The 24,151-nt window shown below is 49.5% G+C and overlaps 1 protein-coding gene across 2 annotated transcripts in view; it reads right to left on the bottom strand.

Annotated features, from left to right (window-relative positions):
- The window catches only part of Akt2 (AKT serine/threonine kinase 2), a 48,541-nt gene that overhangs the window by 9,322 nt on the left and 15,068 nt on the right, over positions 1-24,151 (bottom strand). For both annotated transcript variants that reach the window (XM_021166455.1, XM_021166456.2), the window contains exons 2-6: positions 22,163-22,293; positions 14,124-14,252; positions 12,198-12,309; positions 1,515-1,668; positions 1,076-1,207 (exon numbers count right to left, since the gene is read on the bottom strand). In XM_021166455.1, coding sequence (XP_021022114.1) covers positions 1,076-1,207; positions 1,515-1,668; positions 12,198-12,309; positions 14,124-14,252; positions 22,163-22,208 — 573 coding nt within the window. In that variant the 5' untranslated portion in view covers positions 22,209-22,293. The remainder of the gene's footprint in view (positions 1-1,075; positions 1,208-1,514; positions 1,669-12,197; positions 12,310-14,123; positions 14,253-22,162; positions 22,294-24,151) is intronic.

Genomic DNA, 24,151 nt, shown 5'->3' with positions numbered 1-24,151 from the left:
AGAAGCAGGCGGATTTCTGAGTTTGAGGCCAGCCTGGTCTACAAAGTGAGTTCCAGGACAGCCAGGGCTACACAGAGAAACCCTGTCTCGAAAAAAACAAAAACAAAAACAAACCAACACCAACAAGAACTGCTTGGCTGGGATCACATTTCCCAACTGATGTCCTAAACAGCACCTGCTGGGTGAGGCCCAGGGTTCGCGGGGCTCAGGCCTTTCTCCTAACACAGTCATCCCATGAGACTGGTGCTTGGGACAGGATGTACAGGGGTGGGGGGTGGGGGCAGAATATCAGATGGCGGAGCAAATGTCCCAGGCCTGAAAGAGCTCCCAAGCACGGTATAGCACCAGACTGAGGCTCCTGAGGACACTCAGATACGGCTCAGTGGCACAGAGTTTGCAGGGGTAAATATAAGGCCCTGGCTCCATCCCCAGAATCCATCCTCACTCCTTACAAAAAACAAAAAACAAAACAAAACAAAAACAAAAAACAAAAAAAGAGATTGCTATTGTCACCTTTTTTTTTTTTCCTGTTTTTTCGAGACAGGGTTTCTCTGTGTAGCCCTGGCTGTCCTGGAACTCTTTCCATAGACCAGGATGACTTCAAACTCAGAGATTCGCCTGCCTCTGCCTCCCAAGTGCTGGGATTAAATGTGTGTATCACTGGTAATCAGTGGTTGTTGTCATCTCAAGGCCTAGTGCTATGATTGGACTGTGTGCCTTTTGTATATCAATCAGGTGCTCTACCTACCACGGAGCCCCTTTTCATCCATTACAGACCATGTTTCAGACTCAGCAGGAGATGGGCAAACAGACTGGTTTTTCCTGAAACAGGAAACCTCGTGATAATAAAGTCTCCTATGCTTTTAGTCCCAGTGAAAGGTAGCCTGAGATAACCCACTGTTAATAAGCTTTGACTCTGTGTTGCTTTCTTGCTGTTGCCTCCCAAACTCTGTTTACAGAACTGAGGCTGCCCTGCTTCACAAACTACAACTACAATCAGGGCTAACTTAGTTACTGCACGATTATCTTTGGACACTCCTGAAGCAGTCTCCCTGGCCCAGCCCCGAGCGCCCACCTTCGCAATGATGACCTCCTTCCGCAGGATCTTCATGGCATAATAGCGGCCAGTGGCCTTCTCTCGAACCAGAATGACCTTGCCAAAGGTGCCCTTGCCGAGGAGTTTGAGATAATCGAAGTCATTCATGGTCTGCGGGGAGGGAGAATGCACTTGACACATGGGATAAAACTGCAACAAGGAAGAGGAAATCCAAAAGAAGCGATGGCTCAAGGGCTTCTAGGTGGTCGGGGACACATGGCAATTCTGTGTGCTGAAGCAGCAGATAGGCAGTTTGCCCTGGCACCGTCACTCACCCCACAGCATCCATAACCAGAGGTCATCTTACATCGAGAAGCCATGAAGACCCCCTACTGAGCCCCTGTGTACTTTGTGTGGGAACCCAGGCAGGCAGGGCTGCTGCAGCCCCAGCCCCTGGCTCCTTGCCACCAGTACTTACCACTTTGGCCCGTGCCTTGTTGACAGCTACCTCCATCATCTCAGATGTGGAAGAGTCACTGGGGGAGCCACACTTGTAATCCATGGCGTCCTCACCTGGGCCCCGCTGCTTCAGACTATTGGCAACCATCTGGATAGCCCGCATCCATTCTTCCCTGTAGGAAATGAAACACACACAGAACCTGAGAATTTCTCCCTCGCAGCCATAGCTCCACTGCACACAAAGGGCAAGCTGAGGACCAACCCCCTTTCAGCACTTGATGAGACCCCAGGCTGGCAGAACTGACAGGTCCTAGCTAAAACCACGCAGGCTCAGTCTGTGGAGAAGGCAGTGGCATGAAGACAGATTGTCCACCTGCTGAGGTACTCTGGCCTGGGGATGGGGGTGGGAATCAGGACACTGAGACGATCAAAGGACGGAGAAGATTTGTTTAAGGCTCTTGAGACTATGAAGTCACACAGCCTTTGGGAGGAGCACCTGGTGCTACCCTGAATGCTTCAGAGCAAGTGGGAAGCTCAGGCTCACAAGCTACTGATGCTCTGTGAAGAGAGCAGAGATAAAAGGAAGCCAAGAGCCACAGCAGCCAAAGATCCATGAGGCAAGAATTGGCCAACAGGACTCCCCGCAGCGCTTGGCCAGCCAGGCACTCAGAGGAGGAGCTGCTAGAGAAGCCAGTCCCAGCAGATGGGGCTGGCCGGAGGACAGTAGGCCAGCTCTGGCATTCCTGGGTTAGAAGTTGCTGTTTTTGTGAGGTAGTCCAAATCACCAGAGATCACATGGAGACATGTGGCTGCTTAACGCTCAGTTGCCACATCCATTTTTGGCCTAGCAAACAGCAATTGTAAGTGGTCTGCATTAACCTCTGTGTTTTGCACGCATCTGTCTAGGAAAAGGCCTGTGAATGAAGGGAAACAATGCTCACAACAACCAGCGCGTTCACCAAAGGCAGGCAGCTCGGCTAGAGCCAAGAACTAAGAAGACACTGAGAGCTCATGACCCCCTCCAGCCCTGCCCTGAAGAAGTCTGGTCATCTGCTGGCAGGAAAGCTGCTAGCAAGGTCACACAAGAGGAACCAATCCCACCCTGCTGAGGTGCTCTGCTGTTTCCATGGGTACCAGGGAGTGCCAAGATGAATCCTAGAGTGCAAACTGATCCGTGCTGGGACACACGTCTTGATCCAACTGGGTACTGTCATTTATAAGGTGATATAAGTTGGAGCACTGTTTTTGTACACTGTGTAAAAATTATCCTTATATATTCCAATGCTGACTTCTGTGCTGGCAGAGATCTGACTGTAGGGCCAACCCTAGTATTGTCATTACTGTGAAGCATATCTTGCCCTGTTATTTTATAAACATTGTTTTCCATCACCTTCTGATTGGCCAAATAAACAGCCGAATTTCTGGCTAATGGCTGGGCTGGAGAGTTAAGGCAGGGCTTCTGGGCTGAAAGAGAGGGTTTCAGGTAGGAACCAGATGTGAGGGTGGCCAGTGGACATGGATGAAGAAGCAGGTTCCAGGATGAGACTGAGATGGTGATGTGCTGTGTGGTGGGAAGGAGGCTAGTCGGTGTTCTTAGATTAGACTAGCTGAGAATCTGCCCAGCTACAGTGCCCAAAGCTTATAAATATAATATGTCTCCGTATCATTATTCAGAGCTGGGGTGGGCACAGAAAGGTTTACCGGTTACAGTGGTATGTTAGCAACAATGGAGCAAGGCAGCAGTGTTTCAGACAAGGGATTCGGGGAGCACAGAACAGACATGAGAGTGAGGGTATGTGACGAGATGCTCATATGTGCAGCTCAAATCTGAGACAGGTCTACACAGATTTGGGATGACCTAAAATACTCTACAGCAAGAAAGAACAGTGCCCAACAATGTAGGGGTCAGGCTCAGAGTTAGACAATGGTCTCCTCACCCAGGGCTCAGAAGGCACAAACCTTCCTGCAGCAGTTGGTGGGGGAAGGACTCTGGAGCCCTGGTTGTACTGGATGGGGAACTGGGAAGCAAAGGCCCAGGAGACAGACTCTAATGAATGCAGAACAGCCCCTCCCCTCCCCATATCACAAAAGAGTAAACAGACTCAGGTTACAAAAACAAGCACATGGCATGGGGACAGGCTGCAGCTCAGTGGCAGAGCACTTGTCTGGCACGCCCAGGGCTCAAACAACAAGCCCAGTTGCAAGAAAAACTCATCAAGTTTGCTCCAAGCCTGCTTACTGGACTCTCAAATGACCCGTGGCCTTCCCCAGGGCCACTGGGTAACAAAGTTCCTGCTCAGCTCCAGGCTTGCTGAAGCAAGCAGAAACAAGCTTTGGGGTTCCTATTACTGTCAGGAGGGATCTGCCTTTTACCTGTGAAATCACACTTTGTAAGAGAGACATGAGACTTTCACACCATGCTCTGTGAGACAAGATGCACAGACAAGTGCTGGAACACTGCTCCTCACCACCCAAGAGACCGGAGGCCCCAAACCCTACAAGATTTATTTATTATATCTAAGCACACTGTAGCTGTCCTCAGACACACCAGAAGAGGGCATCAGATCTCATTACGGATGGTTGTGAGCCACCATGTGGTTGCTGGGATTTGAACTCAGGACCTTCGGAAGAGCAGTCGGTGTTCTTAACCACTGAGCCATCTCTCCAGCCCCCTGCTCTTTGTTTTTTGAGATGGAGTCTTGCTATAGAGCCTAGAACTCTTTTTTTTTAAAGGCATGGTTCTCTGTGTAGCCCTGGCTGTCCTGGAACTCACTCTGTAGACCAAGCTGGCCTGGAACTTGGAGATCTGCCTGCCTCTGCGCCCTGAGTGCAAAGCCACTGTCCCTCTCCTGCTTCTTCCTGCTCTCCATGGGGCATGCCCCCAGCACCCGTTTGGGGGCTTGGTAGGTATAAATGGTCCCATGACCCCAGAGCGCCGCACCCCCCCTCCCCCCCAGCAAGGCCAGTGCACCCCGGGCAGGGCAGTGCTAGCCTCTTCCCTTCCCAAGCCTGCAGTCAGCATTTCCTACTTGGTTTTAACCTGTGGCCTCCTTGGATAAGTCACTGCCTAGAGCCCAATCCCTGTATTAATATTCTTGTTTCCCAAAACATACACCTTAAGGGTGAGGGAATAGCAGTGAAAACACACACTGTGCTCTGCTTTATAGGACCATAGTTGTATACTTACATGTTTTAAAATGCGGACTTTGAAACTGGCAAGATGGCTGAGGGGTAAAGGCTCTTGCCATCAAGCCTGACTACTTGACTTCAAACTAGGACTCACCCAGGGGGAGGAGAGAACAGACTCCCTCCCATAAGCTACCCTCTGATACCCACACACGTGTTATGGTGGATGTAATTTTTTAAATGTAATTTTTAAAAAGTAGGTTTGTTTTGTTTTTTTGAGACATGTTTCACTACATAGCCCTGGCTACCCTGGAACTTTCTAACAGGCCTCAACTCACAGACATCTGCCTACCTCTGCCTCCCAGGTGCTGGGTTAAAGGTGTGTATTCTCATACCTGGCTAAAAAATGTAAGCACAATTTAGTATTATGATGGTGGACTAAAAATTACAGATCTAAGTGGCATGAATATATAAAAAGACTTTCAGACACGGAGATTTGAGACTGTCACAAGGCAAAACAGACTGCAGACCAAGATGCACAGTGTTACTATTGCCTTTGTTGACAAAGGAAGATAGATAGAATACAGCTCAAAGGGTTGCTTCTGGTGACAGTAGGGACAGTGTCTCGTCTCTACATGTTCATCCCTTCCAGGTCCCTCTCTGGACCTCACGGCTCCAGCCTGGAAGGTACTGGCCTCTGGAAGGTGTGACAACATGGGATAGAGCCTGCACCAGAAGGCAGGCTGTGGTAAGAGGCTCTCCCACCTCCAGACCAGCCACCAATCTGGTTCCAACTGGACCAAAGTTGCAAGGTTGCAGCACTCAGAATTCTGGAGAAAAAGTGAGGGCCTTGGTCCAGAACACTCCTCAAGGGTTTGCAACATGGTGTCTGGGGCAGAGGGTGCTCCCACCCAAAGCTGGCACTTCAGTGCCTTCCCATTCCCAAAGAAGACCCAGGGACACCAGGCCCTTCCCAGCCAATAGACAGTGGTCAACAGCAGTTCCACAGTCACAGCCACACCTGGCTGGTGGGTGTCACACAGCCACTCCCCCTGTGCCAGAGACACAAGTGCCTATGTGAAAGACCTCAGTTCCTCCCTGGGGCTCAGGAGGATGAAAGGATAATACTCCCTTGGGAATATTCACAGACAAAAGGGTACCACTCATGGAGCCCTGGAGTAAAGCAAAGGACGCCTCCCCTGGGAAGCTGTGATTGAGGCCACCTTCCAGAGAAGACTTGCTCGCTATCCACCACCACTGCCCCTCCCATTGCAGAGACAGCTACTGTTACATTCCATGTAAAGGAGCCCTTGGCTCCCATCAGCCTGGGCATCTTGATATACATGGAAAGAATGAGGAACACAAAGTCTGACACGCTAACAAGCAGAGGGGGCAGCACAGACAACAGGCCTTCCTGCCTCGCCCAGGAGCACAGCTATGGTATTTCTATGGTATTTTCCTGATCCCTCTCATCCTTCACCTGGCTTCTAGAGCCTGGGGAGAGACACCTGAGGAGCTATGCTTATTCAGGCTAGCATACTGCCCTAGCTGGGGAACTGGAGCCAGGCCCGGGCCATGTGGCTCTCAACAGCCCACCTTTGCCAGATCTGTCTCCTGCAGAAGTTGCAGGTCGCACTGTGATTGAAATTAGACTCAGTAATGAAGTGCACACTAACCTGGTATACTGCTAACCGTCTCCCTTGAGACCAGGGGGCTGCAAACTCTTTGAAGGAGGGGGGAGTTTGATTTCAAGCTTTTCTAGTCCTGTGCTTCATCCATCTCTTAAACTCTGCTGTGGTGGACCAAAAGTACTACCACAGACACTTCATATACAAGTGACTGGCCACACTCCAATATAACTTGATTTGCCCTATCAAGCAGGGCTGTAGCTGCCAACCCTACTGAAACCGACTTCTGGTTTACAGGACAAAGAGAGGCACAGGAAAACAAAGGAAGAAGAACGACTTAAAACATGAGGTAGTAAACAAAGCATCTAGCTTGTTTTGTCAAGAATATCATTCTTGCTGGGCAGTGTTGGCGCACACCTTTGATCCCAGCACTTGGGAGGCAGAGGCAGGTGGATTTCTGAGTTCGAGGCCAGCCTGGTCTATAGAGTGAGTTCCAGGAGCCAGGACTACACAGAGAAGCCCTGTCTCGAAAAACAAACAAACAAACAAACAAACAAACAAAGAATATCACTGCCATAAGGGGAAAAAATAGAGACAAGGGAGAACTAGGTGAGACCAAGTCCATGACGCAGTATGTACCTAGAGTGAATCCATGTTTAAAAACAACATTGTCAGGACTAAGGGGACAGCTTAGTAGGTGATATACTTACTGTATAAGCACAAGAACCTGAGTGCAGATCCCCAGCATTGTCATAAAAAGCCAGGTACCTGTACCCAGGGACAGAGGGTAACAGAACCAAGGGACAGAGACAGGAGGAGCCTAGGGCTAGCTGACTTAGTCAGTCTAGCAGAAACAGCAGGCTGCAGATTCAGTGGGAGTTACTGTCTTAGACAGTAGAGACTAGAAAGCAGACACTCTATACAGAGTGTATACACACACACACACACACACACACACAGACAGAACTAAACTAGGAAACCTCAAGTATACATGGATATTAAGTACTGGCTTGGGACCAGAAGTGCTTCTTCTAGCTTGGAGTCCTTTGGATTCTAGAATATTCCCATAGACTTTATTGTCTGGTCAGTCAGAGACAGCTACTGTCATTCCCCATGGTAAAGCAGCTTGTTAGCCTCCCATCAGCCTGGGCGTCTTAATCTTATTCTACACAGGGGGAAAGTGAGGAACACAGAGGCTGTTCTAAGATCTGAAATACCCTGAGCACCATGAGGATACAATGTCCTAAGCGTTGGAGGACTGGACTTGAGATTAGTGATGAGCATCCTGTACAATCACCTCCAGCAGGACAGTGGCATTCTCTTTTTTTTTTTTTTTGGTTTTTCGAGACAGGGCTTCTCTGTGTAGCCCTGGCTGTCCTGGAACTCAGAAATCCGCCTGCCTCTGCCTCCCAAGTGCTGGGAATAAAGATATGCGTGCTATCGCTGCCCGGGGGCATTCTGAATTTTTAAGAGAGGAACTTAGCAGATGGCTGAGTGAAGAGTAAAACACTAATAAGTATGAGTAGAAACTCAAACTCTGCCTTTAAATAATATAAAAGAAAGGCAGGCAAGGTGGCTGGCTCAGCAGTAAAGGTACTTACTTCCCTTTAGATTTGATATCCTGATTCAAACCATGGACCCTTCATGGTAGAAGGAAAGATAACCTCTGACCCACATGCAATTCACAGCACGCACATATGCCCCCCTGCATGCACGAGCATACACACACAAGCACACTAGACGCGGTGGTGGGAGCTGAGCTGCAGAGTCTAGGTGGTTCCCTAGTAGCCTCTAAACTTCCCTGCATCAGAACACACTTGTGCTGGGCAAGGCAGGTGTCAGGTCCAAAGGAAACTCCAATTCTCCACATTCCAACAGACAGAAGAGACAAATGGCTCTCTGTGGTGCCTATTAGCATACCAAAGTATGCTGACCTCCAGGCGACCTCAGTATTACAAGCACCTGTTAAACATTTCAGAGTCCATCCTAGCTCTTCTTACGTCCTCTCTACCCTAAACTCCCCCAGCACACAGACTCCCATTGCCTGCTATTTCAGCTAAGCCAGCCACTGTTCTTTTTTTTAAGATTTATTTATTTTATGTATATGAGTACACTATAGCTGTCTTCAGGCACACCAGAAGAGGGCATTGTATCCCATTACAGATGGTTGTGAGCCACCATGTGGTTGCTGGGAACTGAACTCAGGACCTCTGGAAGAGCAGGCGTGCTCTTAACCACTGAGCCATCTCTCCAGTGCCCCAGCTGCTGTTCTTGTCTCTCCTCTCCACCTTGCTGCTCCTTTATTTTCCCCTCCCTCTGCGTTCTTTTGCAGGAGCTCTTTCCTCCTCCCCCATCTCATGCACCACCCCGTTCTGCTCCTGGCTTCTCTCCTGGCCATGGACAGTCAGTGTCTTCATCTTCCAGATGCCTCTGGCTCCTCTCCCTCACATTTACAATAAAAACCCTTCCCTTCTACACACGCCTTTAATCCCAACACTCAGGAGGCATCTCTATGGGTTTGGGGGTGGGATGGGGGCGTGGCAGAATGGCTGCTGCTAGGTTCCAGCTACCTGGGGAAGGCCAAGAAAGAACCTGAAGCCCAGCAAGTGTAAGTCATAGCATCTAGTCAGTATCTTCTCATCAGTGTCTCCTGCCCCCCATCCTGCAGTCCCTACACTCACACTCACACTCGGGCCTCTGTGAACAAGGCAGTAAGGACAGCACCAGCCCTCTCCACAGAGTGGGGAAGCTGAGCTGCCCCTTTGCTCTGTGTCTCTGGCTCTGCTTCCTTAGGGCTTGGTCTCCAGGGCAGGGCCACTGCAGGGGCATTCTTGCCATTAGCAGAGGGTACCAAGGAAAGAAAGAATAAGAAACCCAATCTTCATCCTGGTCTTAGCATGGCCCAATCTCTCTGTTATTGAGGACAAGTTGTCTTGTAAAAAGCAGAAATCAGATCTCCCTGGCAGTGGTTAATACCCTCTCCCAGGCCTGACCCAGTGAGTGCCAGGTACTGCTGCCCGAGGCTTCCTGTTTATCATCCTCTGAATCTCTTAACAACCCTGTGACAAACCCCAGTTTATTAAGTGCCTGCCAAGCCCTGCAGGAATCTCCACTGAGGGCCAAAGCTTTGGCCAGGCTTCCAGCTTTGAGCGCCTCTACTTCCCCTCTTCCAAGCGCAGTCCCTTGATTCTCTGGTAACACAGAACTTGAGGTCCCTGGGACACTGGAGTTGTTTCACCTCCTGCTCTCTGGATATTCTGTTGAGTCCATTTCCTGGACTGTTCGCTTTCCTATTTCAAGAGCCAAGCTCTTACCCATCCTTCACACTCACCCAACACCCACGGCTAGCATCTATCAGCCTACATCTGCTTTTGCTGACAGTCCATATTTGGTCCCCAGTTTTCAACTGGGTTACACCTCAGTTGGCCTGAGATGATAATTCGGTTCCCTGTGGTGAGACAAATATATTTTTAACTTGGGGAGATATGCAACAATAATTACAGTATAGATCATGGTCTCCCCAAGATCTTGTGATATTGTTTCACGCAGGCTCTAGAACAGCACTGTCCATGAGGGTCAGTCCCAAACACTTGCAAGACAGAGGCAGGAGCATCAAAAGTTGATGACCAGCCTTGGCTACATATTAATTCAAGGCCAATCTGGGCAACACAAGTTCCCACTAAAATAAGAGTGTAGGTAAAGAAAGTAAACATTCTATTTCTCTTCTGCTACATCTGAAATGCTAAGCAGGTCTAGGCCAACCTTCTCAGAATACCCATAGGCACAGCAGAGGCTCTGCCTTGTGGACGAGCAAGAGGGGTGCTCTTCAAAGCGAAGTCCAAGAAGACAGAGTCGGAGGAAGAACATTTCCACAGTAGGCAGGCCTGTCTACCACAGAGAGACATCAATGAGAAGAGCAGCCCAGTTCCAGCAGGGAAGAAAGAGAAACCACTGGACAGACAGTTCACAAAATGAAGACCCTCCTCAAGGACAGCCTCCTCCACACACAAATCAAACCTAACCCTGCTCAGACAACTCAGAACCGAAGCATCTGACAACATAAGGTTAGGAGGACACTTCAGACATGCCAGACAGAAACCTTCCTCTGTATTACAAGTGTGGACTCCTGTGAGCCTCAGTCTTAGCCCTAAGAATGCATCCTATGTATCGGAACCAAAGGCATACATGTTATGCCTCACAGAAACACATCCTACAACGAGCTCAAGGCTGGAAACACATCACCCTGGAACTTGCTAAGTAACTCAGGGACACCCATGTGTGGCTGCTACAAAAGAAATGAAAGGACAGAGTAAGAGCACAGCTGCTCTCTCTACAGTTAGAAAGGTTCCCCAAAACACACCCTTCAGGGAAAGCGTTAAGCTCAGAGTGCTGCGATTCGGCCTCTAATTGTTCAAGGGCACTGTGGTGGTTTGAATAGGAATGGCCCTCATAGATTCCTGTATTAAAATGCTTGGCCCATAGAGAGTGGCACTATTAGGAGGTGGCTTTGTTGGAGTAGGAGTGACCTTGCTGGAGGAAGTGTGTCACTGTAGAGGCAGGCTTTGTGGTTCCTGTGCTCAAGCTAGGCCCAGAGTGGCAGTCTTCCTTTCTGCTGCCTGTGGACCAGGATGCAGAACTGTCTGTCAGCTTCTCCAGCACTGTGCCTGCTTGCAGGCTGCCAGGCTTCCTGCTATCATGATAATGAACTAAACCTCTCAACTGGTAGGCCAGTCCAAATTAAATGTTTTCCTGGATAAGAGTTGCTGTGGGAAGCTGGAGAGATGGCTCAGATGGCCCACTGGCTCCTTTTCCAGAGGTCCTGAGTTCAATTCCCAGCAACCACATGGTGGCTCACAACCATCTATAATTGCCCTCTTCTGGTGTGTCAGCAACAGTGTGCTTATATACATAAAGTAAATAAAAAAAAAAAAAAAAAAAAAAAAAAAGAGTTGCTATGGTCATGGTGCCTCTTCACAGCAATAGAAACCCTAAGACAGGAACACAGAAACTGCAAGCTGCAGGTTTGGGGGTGGGACACGGAGCTGAGGTGGCCACAGTTCTTCAGACTGACCTTGATCCTGTTCTGTAGCCTAGAAAGGCCTAGAACTGCATGTCTCCTGCCTCAGTCTGCCAAGTACCGAGATCACAAGCATACACCACCACACTTGGCTCAAATTCATTTTTGTAAGACAAGGTTTCATGAATGCCATGCTGGCCTTGAACTTACTATGTAGCCAAGGGCAAACCTCTTGCCTCCATCTCCCTAGCGATGGGATTACAGGGATGTGTTACCATGTCATGTTTATGCAGTACTGGAGAACTGAAGCCACAGCTTCATGCATCCTAGGCTAGACTCTCAAGAACTGAGCTACATCTCTAGCCCCCTACACTGATCTTTGTAACTGACTCTCTGGACCAGTGCCCTAGAATCAATGAAAGTGCTTATGTGGAACACAGCTGGCAAATCTCTGGATCATGAACAGGAAGAACTCCATTTCTTCCCAGGACTCTGGTATGTTCCCAGAGTCTGAAGGGGGGTGGGGGGGCGGCGGTGGCGGATGTGTTTAAACCAAGCATCCCAGCTCTTCTCAGCTCCAGCTGGAAAGATCCTGTGCCAGAAGGACTCCAGGTAAAGAAGAGCATCCTAAGGGCTGGACAGATGGCTCAGCAGTTAAGAACACTGGCTGGCTGCCCTTCTAGAGGTCCTGAGGTCCTGAGTTCAGTTCCCAGCAACCACATGGTGACTCACAACCATCTGTAATGGGATCCAATACCCTCTTCTGGTGTGTCTGAAGACAGCGACAATGTACTCATATACATGAAATAAAAATCTTAAAGAAAAAAATAGGAAGACTAGCATCGCAAAGGATTCTGTCCACCTACCCCTCTTGCCTTCATATCAGGCCTGTCTACCCTCAGGACAGCCACACAGAGAGGTACAGACTCACCTCTCATCTGGAGAGTCTACATGGAAGGTCCTCTCAATGACTGTGGTCCACTGCAGGCAGCGTATGACAAAGGTGTTAGGTCGTGGCCTCTCAGTCTTCATCAGCTGGCATTCTGTGGGTACAGGCAGGAAAAGAGTGAAGGCATGGTCCTGCTGCCTATAGACCAAATTCACCAAGCCATCTTTTTATATGCCAACCCATACAAGATGATGCCAGAAACTGAGATAGTCTTGGCTCTGTCCTCGAGGGTATGGGATGTCACAGTCTCCTGCTTTTCAAGGACACAAAGAAACCCTGAGCTGTGGGAAGGACTACATAGATGAGGTACAAGTGACAACAAGGCTTTTACCAGCTCCTCCTCCACACTGTTCTTACTTTTGTGATTTCAGCCCATTCCCGGGGTTCCAGAGATGGAACTCGGGGTTTAATGCACAGCAGACAAAGACTGCCACTGAGTGAGGGCTCTAGCTTACTTTTTTCTTGTGAAACAGGGTCTTATACTAAGCTGTTCAGGTCTGCTGCCTCAGCCTGCCAAATACAGAAGTCTACCATTTTTTGTTGAAGGCCAAACCGGCAGCAACAACTCAGCGCATCATGTCCAGATAGAAAAAGACAGAGAAGGTATTTAATCTGGAAGGCAAGGGGACCAAGTTAGTAAGACACAGTGGTACAGTGCAAGGCAGGCCACAGAAGAAAGAAGCCTCAGGTCTGGAGAGGTGGGTCAGCTACCTGGGCAGAACCCTAGCAATCACATCGAGGAATCTAGTCTCTGTCTTTGGGGTCATGGAAGGGATGTGTAGAGACAGAGACAGGTCCTTCCTGCTGAAGGCAGAGACAGCACAGAGAGTTAACCAAGGTTAATGGGCTACAGCACAGTAGAGCAGAGCTGGGGAGGAAAGGGCACTGGATTACAGGGCAGGGAGAGGCGTCTAGAGCCAGACCCAGGTCACTGCCTAAGATCTAGGGTTAAATAGGATGCCTTAGAATGGAGATAGGAGAAAAAGATGGTGGGCAGGAGACAGGAAAGTCAGCTTGGGATATGGTGAAGATGGGGGTCCTTGAGGGTACCCACAGAAAAACTTTCAAGAAGTTGCTAGAGACGGGCTGGCAGATCAAATCAGAAACAGGAGCTGGTAGCAGATGTGGCAGGGCCATGGGCGTAGGAAGAGAGCTGCCAGAAAAAGGCTTTCTGTAGAAGGGGTGGGCACACAGCTGGGTTCCACATACTGCAAAGTCCGAGGAGAAGCAGAAGCTGCAGCAAGGCCCTCAGAGAGAATGAACTCTTGTCTATGAAATAGTCTCAGCAGCTATGACAAGAACATGGTATTGGGTCTACAGGAGGAAGGAGACAAGAGGACAAGGGGATTATTGGGCTTGTCAAGCTGGTCAAGAAAATACCAGGACAGTGGTGGCGCACACCTTTAAACCCAGCACTTGGGAGGCAGAGGCAGGCAGAGATCTTTGAGTTTGAGGCCAGCCTGGTCTACAGTATGAGTTCCAGAACAGCCAGAGGTACATAGTGAGACCCTACCTGGAAAAACCACACACACACACCCCACAAAAACACCAGGTTAGGTACCACAGAGGAAACTGAGGACGTGGTAAGCCCTGGAGCAGCTCAGTCAGATGCTAACATCTACTTGGCTAGAGGAACAGAGAAGAGGGAGAGCTTTGTTAATAGAGCAGACAGGACACCAGGTAGAACCATAGAGCCAAAAGGCGTGAGACGCACCCTGACTCCTCACTATCCCCAGAAAGGAAACACCCACTGACAAAGAGCATCAGCAAGAAAGGATAGGAGTCAGATCTGAGGGGGAAAGGGCTGAGACAGGTTCCGGCTCAAGCCTAATTGTGTCCCTTGTGTCCCTAACACCTGCCAGCAACTCTGTAGCTGTGGAACTCTGGCCTCCTGGCCCTGAAACGCACCTGCTACAGAGAAATTGTTCAGGGGGGGTAAGGTCTGGTCAGGGGCCTCGGGCCTCTCCTTATACCCAATGAAAGATCCATCACTCTTCAGAAGGAAGTACCGTGGCCTCCAGGTCTTGATGTATTCACCTGAAACAAGGCAAGAGGAGGAAAAGTCAGAGCAAGGTTAACCAGTGTCCCAGCAGACAGGCAGCCCAGGGTGACAGTGACTCACAAGGGCACCACATTGGGAAGAGGGTAGATGAGAGTCTCTCCTAAGGGAACCTTGGAGGTGGCATCTGCTGACGCAGGCTGGGGCACTGCACTGGGCCCAAGTGATCCACAGGTTGTGCCTGGCAGGAAGTCATCTGCAGTAGTGTCCCAGGGCAACACTGCCTTAGTAAATATGGCAGTCGTAAGCTCTCAGTGCCAACATGGACTGTCCTAAGGGATGCCCGGAGCTCCAAACAAGAACTGCTCTCAAGGTTCCTGCACAACTTGCTGCTTCCACTGCCTCGCCTTGGCCTGTTGGTGAGCCTGACAGTTGCTTCAGAATTCAGCTATGGCTGCTGGTGGCTGCTTGCTGAAAAGGACCGGACTGCAGCTACTGAGAAAGAAGATCAAACTCGCCCTCAAAGAGCTATTGCTAAACAGGCCCACTTCCCACATCCTAATAACTTTCCCACTGCCTCTGCTGGGTGGAGGGCTAGGAGAGGTGGAACCCTTATTAAAAGTAGGTTACAAAAAGATACATGCCTACAATGCTGGGCTACAGAAGAAAGGACAGATTGCTGCTCCATGCTCTGGAGCAGCTGAACCATCACTTCTGCCTGAAGCAAAGAAGCCAATCACAAAGGAGGGCCACACATGGAGGGCCACTGTGACTTTCAATATTCCAGCTGTGTGACAGTGTGACAGGCATTCTGCAAACAGCACTGCTCACACTTTGAGCTTTGCTCTTTTGCCAGGCTAGTAGTATACAGAAGGCTCGAAAGTGTGGGACTCTCAGTCAGCCCTGCAGTCTCAAGTGTACACAACCCAAATCCTTCCAGTCCGGTGTGCCTATGCTATGATGCTCATGGGACTTAGGAGTGGCATGCTTATAATTTATGACATGTCTTCCTAAAATGACGAGAACCTCTGTCTGTCTGTCTGTCTGTCTGTCTGTCTGTCTATGCACATTTATATAAAATGTCCAGAGTAGCTAACTCTGTGAAGATGAAAAGTGGCTTAGAGGTTGCCTGGGGTTACCCGGGATTGTCTGGGGTGAGGTGGGACTATGAGAGCCAATGTGAGAAAGGTTCTTGTAGGTAAAACTGTCGAATACTGAAAGCCAGCGGTGATGACTCACAGCTGCAATCCCAGCACTAGGAAGGCTGCGGCAGAAAGACTGCTGGAAGTTCCAGGGCTACCCTGGGTTACATAGGGAACTCCAGGGCAGCCTAGTCTAGAGTGAGACCAAAAAGACCAAACAGTGTAAAACTGATTGCAATACTGGCTATACAGAGACAGCAGAGGCAAGAGTGTGAGGCCAGCCTGCATAACACAGGGACAGCTTGTTTCTGAAGAGAAGAACTGTACACTATGACCAAGTAAATATACACTTCAGCTACCAGCTGGAGCTCCGTCTTCCAGTCCCTTGCTAAATGTCAAACACAAAGGAAAGGGAAAGATGGGAGGCACCAATGTTTGTTCTCCAGGCCTTCCAGGCAACGCAGAGTTGCTCCCTTGGCCACATATCTGGGAATATACAAGAAGAGCAGTAGTGTAGACATCAAAGGGATGGAAGTATTCACAAAGGGTCAGCCCACAAAGGTTACCATGGCAAAACTGGAAGAGTCTACAATGGCACCCAGCATGCTGTTGGCACTGCTCAGGGCAGGAGGGCCGCCAGGGGAATTAATGTGGGTATTGAGCGTATGATGCATTCTAAAAGCTGGCAGCTTCCTGAACCAAGTGCGAGAAGATCATCAGAGAAAGAAGGAAGCCAAAAGGAAAGGTTCCTGGGTTCAATGGTCATGCCAACCTGCTCCCCACCCCCATCCCAAAAGGTCTACAAATGAACGGGGTTCAAGCTGATAAAACTCTCTATGAATTCAACTTAGGAGATATAAAGATAAAAGGAAAATGACTCAAAACTGAAAACAAAAGACAGACTATATGAAAATAAGTCAATGTAATAAAGCAGTTCACCACCTTGACTGACAGACGGTATCTCGGAACAGAATGGATCAGCAGGACAGACAGCCTATGTTGCTGTCACTGTCACTGTCACAAAGCAGAGACTGCAAGGCTCCCTGAGGTCAGGAACAATACCAGGATGTCTGTTTTCACTAATGCTAACAAGCAAACTTACTATTGGCTCATGATTGACTGAAGTTCCATTCTACAAAGTAGTTGAACTGTCACTTAGGTCTTTTTTTTTTTTTTTTTTTTTTTGGCCAAAAATATAAAAGGCATCCACACTGAAAAGGAAGAAGTAGTGGAATTGCCTTTATTTGCAGGAGACAAGAGGCTACATAGTAAAAACCACAGAAGAATCCAAACACAGCTGGGATGTGGCTCACCTGTACAGCCCTTGCCTAGAAAGTAAGAAGCTGGGTGCCAGCCTAAGCACTACATAATCCAGGCATGGGAGATGAAGCAGGAAGACCAGGACTTCACTTCGTCCTCAGCCTCACAGCAAGTTCATGGAGAGCTCTGGCTTTCTGAGAATGTGGGGGAGAGAAGCCAAGCATCGTGGCACATGACTCTATAGTCCTAGCTACTAAAGGCTGAGGTAGGAGACCTGTGTGAGGCAAGTGTTCCAGGCCAGCCTAGGCAACATAGCAAGATGCAAACAGCAACAATGGGAGAAACAGGAGGATGACAGAGAGGGGAAGGAAAAAAGACAGGCAGACAGACGGGCAGACTAGCTGACCAGCCAGGTATAGTTGTGCAAACCTGTAAGCTCAGCCCAGAGGAGGCTGAGCCAGGAGGAGCAGCCTGAGCTCAAGGCCAGATGGTGGCACATCACTGAGCAGGAGTGGCTTAGGCAGGAAGACCACCAAGCATTAAAGACTAACCAGGGCTACATAACAAGGCTATAATGTACTCATATAAATAAAATAGATAAATCTTTAAAAATTTTTTCATTTATTTTATGTATGAGTACACTATAGCTGTCTTCAGACCCACTAGAAGAGGGCATCAGATCCCATTACAGATGGTTATGAGCCACCATGTGGTTGCTGGAAATTGAACTCAGGACCTCTGGAAGACCAGTCAGTGCTCTTACCTGCTGAGCCATCTCTCCAGCCCAAAAAGCTAATTCTTAAATTCATGAGGAATTGCAAGGGACCCCAGAGCCAAACTGAGTTCATTTGTTTAAAGACTTTCATTTCTCAACTTTAGAACTTATTACAGAGCTGCAGTAACTGCAACATCGTGGCATAACCAAACATGCACTACAGTAGGGCAGGCAAGAATCAAGCCATAACAAAGCACTTCCAGTCCATCGATGCACAGGGAGGCCAAGAGCAGCCAGTGAGAAGGACACTGGGACAGCTGGACTCCACCTCACACATACACAAAACTCTATTTTAAATCAATACTTAATAGAATGTATAGGAGTCAATCTTTGTCACCTCAGATTTAGTTGTCAATGACACCAAAAGCTAAAAATAAAGTAGAATCATCAAAGCTCCAAATTTCCTGCACGACAGGACACTAACAGAAAGTGAAAAGACTGCCCAAGAATGGGGCAAAAAACTCTAAGCTACCCCCAAATGAAATGTTTATACAGGATGCAGAGGTCACCCTAACTAAGACAGATACCCATACACTTATTTGGCTATAAGAAAGAATAAGGGGCTGGAGAGATGGCTCAGTGGCTAAAGTGCTTCCCACTCTTGCAGAGGACGCAGGTAGGATTCCTAGAACCCGCTCTGGGCAGCTTGCAATCTCCTGCAACTCTACAAGATCTGATCCGATCTTCTGGCCTCCATGGGTACCCATATATATACTCGTGCATACCTATAGACAACAGACACACATAAAAAAATAAATCTTAGCCAGGCGTGGTGGCGCACGCCTTTAATCCCAGCACTCGGGAGGCAGAGGCAGGTGGATTTCTGAGTTCGAGGCCAGCCTGGTCTACAAAGTGAGTTCCAGGACAGCCAGGGCTACACAGAGAAACCCTGTCTCGAAAAACCAAAATAAATAAATAAATCGTAAAAAAAGAAAAAGAAAAAGAAAAGAAAAAGAAAAAGAAAAGAAAAAGAAAAAGAAAAGAAAAAGAAAAAGAAAAGAAAAAGAAAAAGAAAAAGAAAAAGAAAAAGAAAAAGAAAAAGAAAAAGAAAAAGAAAAAGAAAAAGAAAAAGAAAAAGAAAAAGAAAAAGAAAAAGAAAAAGAAAAAGAAAAAGAGAGAAAGAAAGAAATGCAGGATTGACTCAAGGTGTAAGACATAGCCACAAAACCACTGCCAAGTAGAAGCTGCCAGCTGCAAAGGCACAGTCTGGCTCCAGTGTCGATGCGATGATGCCGTGTGATGCGGTGCGTCTGGAGCAGGTGAGGCACAGGGATGGGAGGCACAGTAACGGCTGTAAGGGGCTGGGCGGAAGAGTTAGACTAAATGACTGCTTAGTGGGTTCCAGGGTTAGAGAAACAGTGGGTACCATAGATATATTAAGTGACACTCAATTATACAAGTTTAAAAGGTTTATTTCATATTATGGGAATTTCACCTTGATTAAAAAAAAACTCAAGCTGGGGCTGTAGCCCAGAGCACTTGTTAACATGAACAGGGCCCTGGTCTAGGATCTACAACATGGCTTACTTAAAAACAAACAAACAAACAAACAAACAAAAAACAAAAAAAAAGCAGCAACAACAAAACACCCTAAAAGTAGCAGCTATAGCTTGGGTGGGGCATGGGGTGCTGAAAGCTGTCCTTCTGTTTCTTGTTCTTTTTTTTTTTTTTGGTTTTTCGAGACAGGGTTTCTCTGTGTAGCCCAGGCTGTCCTCAAACTCAGAAATCCGCCTGCCTCTGCCTCCCAAGTGCTGGGATTAAAGGCGTGCGTCACCACGCCCAGCCTTCTGTTTCTTTATCTGGACCCTGGCATAGGTGAACTAATGAGCCAGGCACTTATCTGAGGTGTTCCATTCTTTAAGAAGAAGCCTACAGGCAAAGGAAAAGTAAACTCTCACAGTTTAACCCTTACAGTCAAATGAGAAAACTGAGTCAGAGCCTCACTTGCCTGGCGAGACCCATAGGGCTGGCTTTCTGGGATGGCTCGCATTAGAGTCTAGTGCTCAGCCTCTGACTGCTATGCTGTCTATAGTGGTCACTATGCTGTCTATAGTGGTCACTATGCTGTCTATAGTGGTCACTATGCTGTCTATAGTGGTCACTATGCTGTCTNATAGTGGTCACTATGCTGTCTATAGTGGTCACTATGCTGTCTATAGTGGTCACTATGCTGTCTATAGTGGTCACTATGCTGTCTATAGTGGTCACGATACTGTCTATAGTGGTCACTATACTCTCTGCCTCCACACCAGCAGGGGAGTCAGAGTGTACTGCTAAAGGTGGTGGTGACATGCTAAAGTCGAGTCACAAATAGGAGCTGGTGGCAGTCACATCCTCCAGTCAGTCAGACCCTCAGACCCTGCTGAGTATGAGGTACCACACATACAGGCCAGGCCTTGAGCCCATGCAAATTTAGCATCAGAGGGCCAGGGTCCCCCTTTAGCTCTGCAGCCTTGTGCCAAGGCCTCTGGCAATCACTATTGCTGCTAGTCTGCCCTGAGAGGACATTCATGAAAACTCAACACAGCCTTACCTGGGCACAACCTGAGACCAACAGACTGGGAATAAACCAGTACAACCACCAGCCATTTTAACTGCCAGGAGTGGGGACGGATTAGCACATATGCCCTGTTATCAGGGGCAAAACAGAGCCCTCCTTCTCCCAGCCAGCACTCAGATGACCCAAGAGGGCATCTGTGTGCGCATGCATTGTGTATTCTAGGCAGGTGAGCCAGACAACAGACAAGCACAGGCCAGGAGCCAATTCAACTGAGCCCTTACCACAAAAACAGACATGAAGCCCTAGAAGGAACCAGACCGAGACTTGTTTTGTCAGCTAAGTCTGGTCTACAAATTCACCACCACTCAGTAGTCACCACTCTAACCACCTCCCCACATCCTAACACCTTAACCCAGTAAGCCTAGGGAAACTCCAGCCAAGGGACAGAAGTGCAACAGGCTGACACACCCTACCACAGCTGCCATTACATACGATCACAATCATTCATTCGCAGTTGTTAGCTGCGTGCCTACTGTATGTGAAACATTTCTGGAGGCAATCAAGACACCATAGTAAATATACCACAAGGAAACCGTGCCTAAAGGGTGCTGACATCAGACACCTGAATTGTTAACTCATCTTACAGACTCAGAGCCAAGCATAGTAGCACATACCTTGAATCCTAGCACTAGGGAGGCTGAGGCAGGAGGATTACTGCAATGCTGGCATCAGCCTGGGGTACCAAAGTAAGATCCCATTTCAAAATACCAAAAAAAGACCCAAGACAGGTGGCACAGTTTACCCAGTGTCACATTAAGATGAAGTGGCAGAGCCAAGGTCAGAACCTGTCAGATGTCCATACTTGGATGGCTGCATTTGACAGTCTCAAACTCAGGGCTCAGTCTGAAGGGCTGGGGTACCCTGAATGCCACCCTGCTGTGAAGGCAGCAGAAAATGGGGTTTCATCTACAGTTCTGCTGGCCCTAAGCAGGATCCTGTTCACTGGGACTGCTGGTGTCTGTGGCCAGGGATGGCAGGACAGGTTGACATCACCATCTGTTATTCAAATGTGCCCCTGTCACTCCCCTCAGGATGCCCTGGTTGCCCCATCTACCCACATGCTGCTGCCTGTGAGCCATGGGCCTCCCCCGTTCTTCCAGGAAACCACCCCGACCACCAGATGCAGCATGGCTCCTGGTGTAAGCCTCGCTCCTTCCTTCCTCTCTTGTTTGACTACTCCACAGCACAGGCCATGCCACCACTGCATACGAAGGTCTGCCTGAACACCTAATCTCCTCCAGGATGTGTGACATGTCACTACAAAGATGAGGTCCCTGGCTGGCTGGCTCACCATTGCGTCTCCAGAATCTAGAGCAGTTCCCAGCACACAGGAGCCACGCCATGAATTAAGCGCTGAGTGAATGCAAGTGTCTGTGGACCAGCTTCCTCCCCAGGAGAATGTCCCTGAAGGCCAACAGTGACAAAGCCAACTCCTTGGCACATGCTGCTTCCTTATCTGTCTCCCAATGTCACATGGCATTTGGTGCAAGGCACAGAGGACCCTGGGCTCTCAAGGTCTAGTCTCTTCTTTATCTATGACCTCACCAGGGCCTCTGCTTCCTACCACACAACTAAGTCCCGCCTGGCTCTCAGCATCTCTGCTTCCTTCCCGTCACCTGTAAGGCCGTGGCCGGCAGGGCTTGTTGAGTCTGCTCTGCCCAGCTTCTACCTCAGTCTGCTACAGCTACAACGTTCCTAGAAACCCCAAGCACACGCAGGTCTCGGGCTACTGTCCTTTCTGCGCCTCCTCAGGACTCCTTTTCCAGGCGAGTTTGTAGCTCTTTCTCCAGGTGCTTCTTTCTGAAGGCTCTGCTCACTGTCACCTCCTCAGATTGCCTCCCCATGAGCCTGTCTCCCTCGACCCGATTCACATGCTACTTCTAATCACCTAGCATTGTGTATGTCCATTTACTGTGTTGCCACTCCCAGCAGAACATGGCCTCTACAAGGTCCCAGAACCTTACAATCGATGACTATTTGATAAATAAATGTTGACGATCACTGGGCTGAGTTTTATGTGACTACTCTGTCTAGACCTCAGCTTCTTTACCTAGAACATGGGGGCATGAATGAGATCACCAACAAAGATGCAGAGCCTGGGGTTCATTCAGGGTATCCAGGAAGGGCCCTGGGGCGGGGACACCAGGTGCCAGAGGAGAGCAGGACACAGGATGGCGATGCACAATCTGCTGAACAAAAGTGAGCCCTTACCACGTTTGTGGAGCCAGCCTTCTTTGATGACAGATACCTCATTCATGGTGGCAGCATTCACACGCTGTCACCTAGCTTGAGCGAGCTCAGGGCAGCAGGACATGCAGGAGGCTCCTCGGATACAGTATCGTCTACAAGAAACAAGAGAGGAGCTGTGAGGGTTCTGAGGCGGCCCCTTGTGCTTTCTAGACAGTGGGAACAGCCAGGGCGCTGGGGAGAGTTCTCTCGGGGCCCAATTCTGAGGGAAAAACATGGGGTCCTTACAAAAGTCAAATATGTCTAGGCTATTATCCACCGAAGCTCTTCTTTCCTTCCCACCTATAGCTGCCCAGGAAGAGAGCCAGGTAGCCACAGCTCCGCCCCTGCCTCACCCAATGCCCCAGCACTGAGGTAACCCAGGATGAATCAGACAGCCCTGGGCACCTAGGGTGTGCTCAAAGCCACCAGCATCTGCCTACCCCCAAGACAGACAGACTCATGCATGCACTCATTTCTTTCCCAATCAACCTGCCACATTAAGCAAACTACTGCTTCCCCCAAGTACAGGGAGACCCATGTCATTCCCCAACCTCAGTGATCTCTGTGTTCCCACCAGAAGACTGATGAAAAGTCTCAAAAGCTCTGGCAGCCCGAGGAACCTACTGCACACACACTTGTCTGAGGCCTAGAGTTGTCCTGGGGCTTGACCAAGGTCCTGGTTCCTTTTCCAAGACCTTTGCATCTGTCCTCAGGGACTAACAGCCAACAGACTAACGGACGCCGAAGCTGCTGCTGAGTTTCAAGTTCCCTGAGCAGAGGGGAGGAGGATGCCTGTGGTCAGCCACCAGCTGGGCCCTTACCTGGAAGCCCGGGCCTGGACAGGGGCCATGGAGCCCAAAGTGCCTTGTGCCTGCCCCTCCCAGCCCAGGGTTATTTGCGGACAGCAGGTCAGGAGCTACAGAGGCCCCTGGAGAAGTGGCAGCTGGCTCTAGGGACAGCATGGGCATCAGCTTTCGCTCGTGCCCCAGGGGAGCGGGTGGGCTGGACACAGTACTGCCTGGCATGTGACAGTGGCAGGCTGCCCAGGCCCTGGGCAAAAGGAAGGGAGCTAAGTGGGAGGAAGCAAAGGAAAGGCAAGGTGGCCAGAGACAGGGAGGGCAGGAGGGTATGAGCTCACAAGCTGGACTCCAGGCTGAAAAGGAAATGGAGCGTGGGCCTAAACAGCAGCAACGGGCTTCCCTACAAAGACCCCAAACGCACAGGAGCTCAGGGGCCCTCAGTCCTAACCATCCATCAATGTCAGCCTCCCCGCTCGCTCCCTCACTAAGGCTGACTGGAGGATCCTTTTTCCACACCCTCCTGGGGTCTTACCCTCCTGCCCCCAACTCAGTAGCCAAAGAGACCCTCAGAAATGATTCAGTCTTGAGCCAAGCATGATAACACACGCCTTGAATCCAAGCATCTGTAAGGCAGAGGCAGGCAGATTTCTGTGAGCTGAAGGCCACACTGGTCTACAGATTGAGTTCCAGGACAGCTAAACAAACAAACAAACAAAGACTCTGTCTTTCCTCAACTCAGAACCAGCCACGGCTTCCCAGGTCCTCAGTTTGGTGCTCAAGACTGTCCAGCCTGCCTCCACTGTCTCATTCCTGCAGCTTTCCACTCCCCACCCTGCACACTATCTGCTCCGGTTGCACTCCTCCTGCAGCCCTGGCTCCTCCCCACTCAGGCCTCTCCCATGGTCCTCAGTCTCACTCTCATCCCTCCATCTACATGTGACCTTGTCCTTCCAGGTCCAAACCCTTCACAGCTCCCCAGTGCATGTAGGAAACAGAACAAAGTCGCACTCCCCCACCCCCCACACCCACCTGGTCCCAGGAGTGGTTCCTGAACCAAGGAAGCGAGGGCACGCCATCACCTTCGGGATACTCTCCCTCCTTGGGGGCCTCAGGGAAGCAGTGCATGCTCGGGTTTCAGCCTCCAAAGTTGCAGTGAGTACAACTGTAGGCC

This window comes from Mus caroli, chromosome 7 (genome assembly GCF_900094665.2).
Source record: "Mus caroli chromosome 7, CAROLI_EIJ_v1.1, whole genome shotgun sequence".
In the NCBI taxonomy this organism is placed as follows: domain Eukaryota; kingdom Metazoa; phylum Chordata; class Mammalia; order Rodentia; family Muridae; genus Mus; species Mus caroli.
Note: the sequence above shows the minus strand (reverse complement) of the source record. Positions and strands in the feature narration are given on the sequence as shown.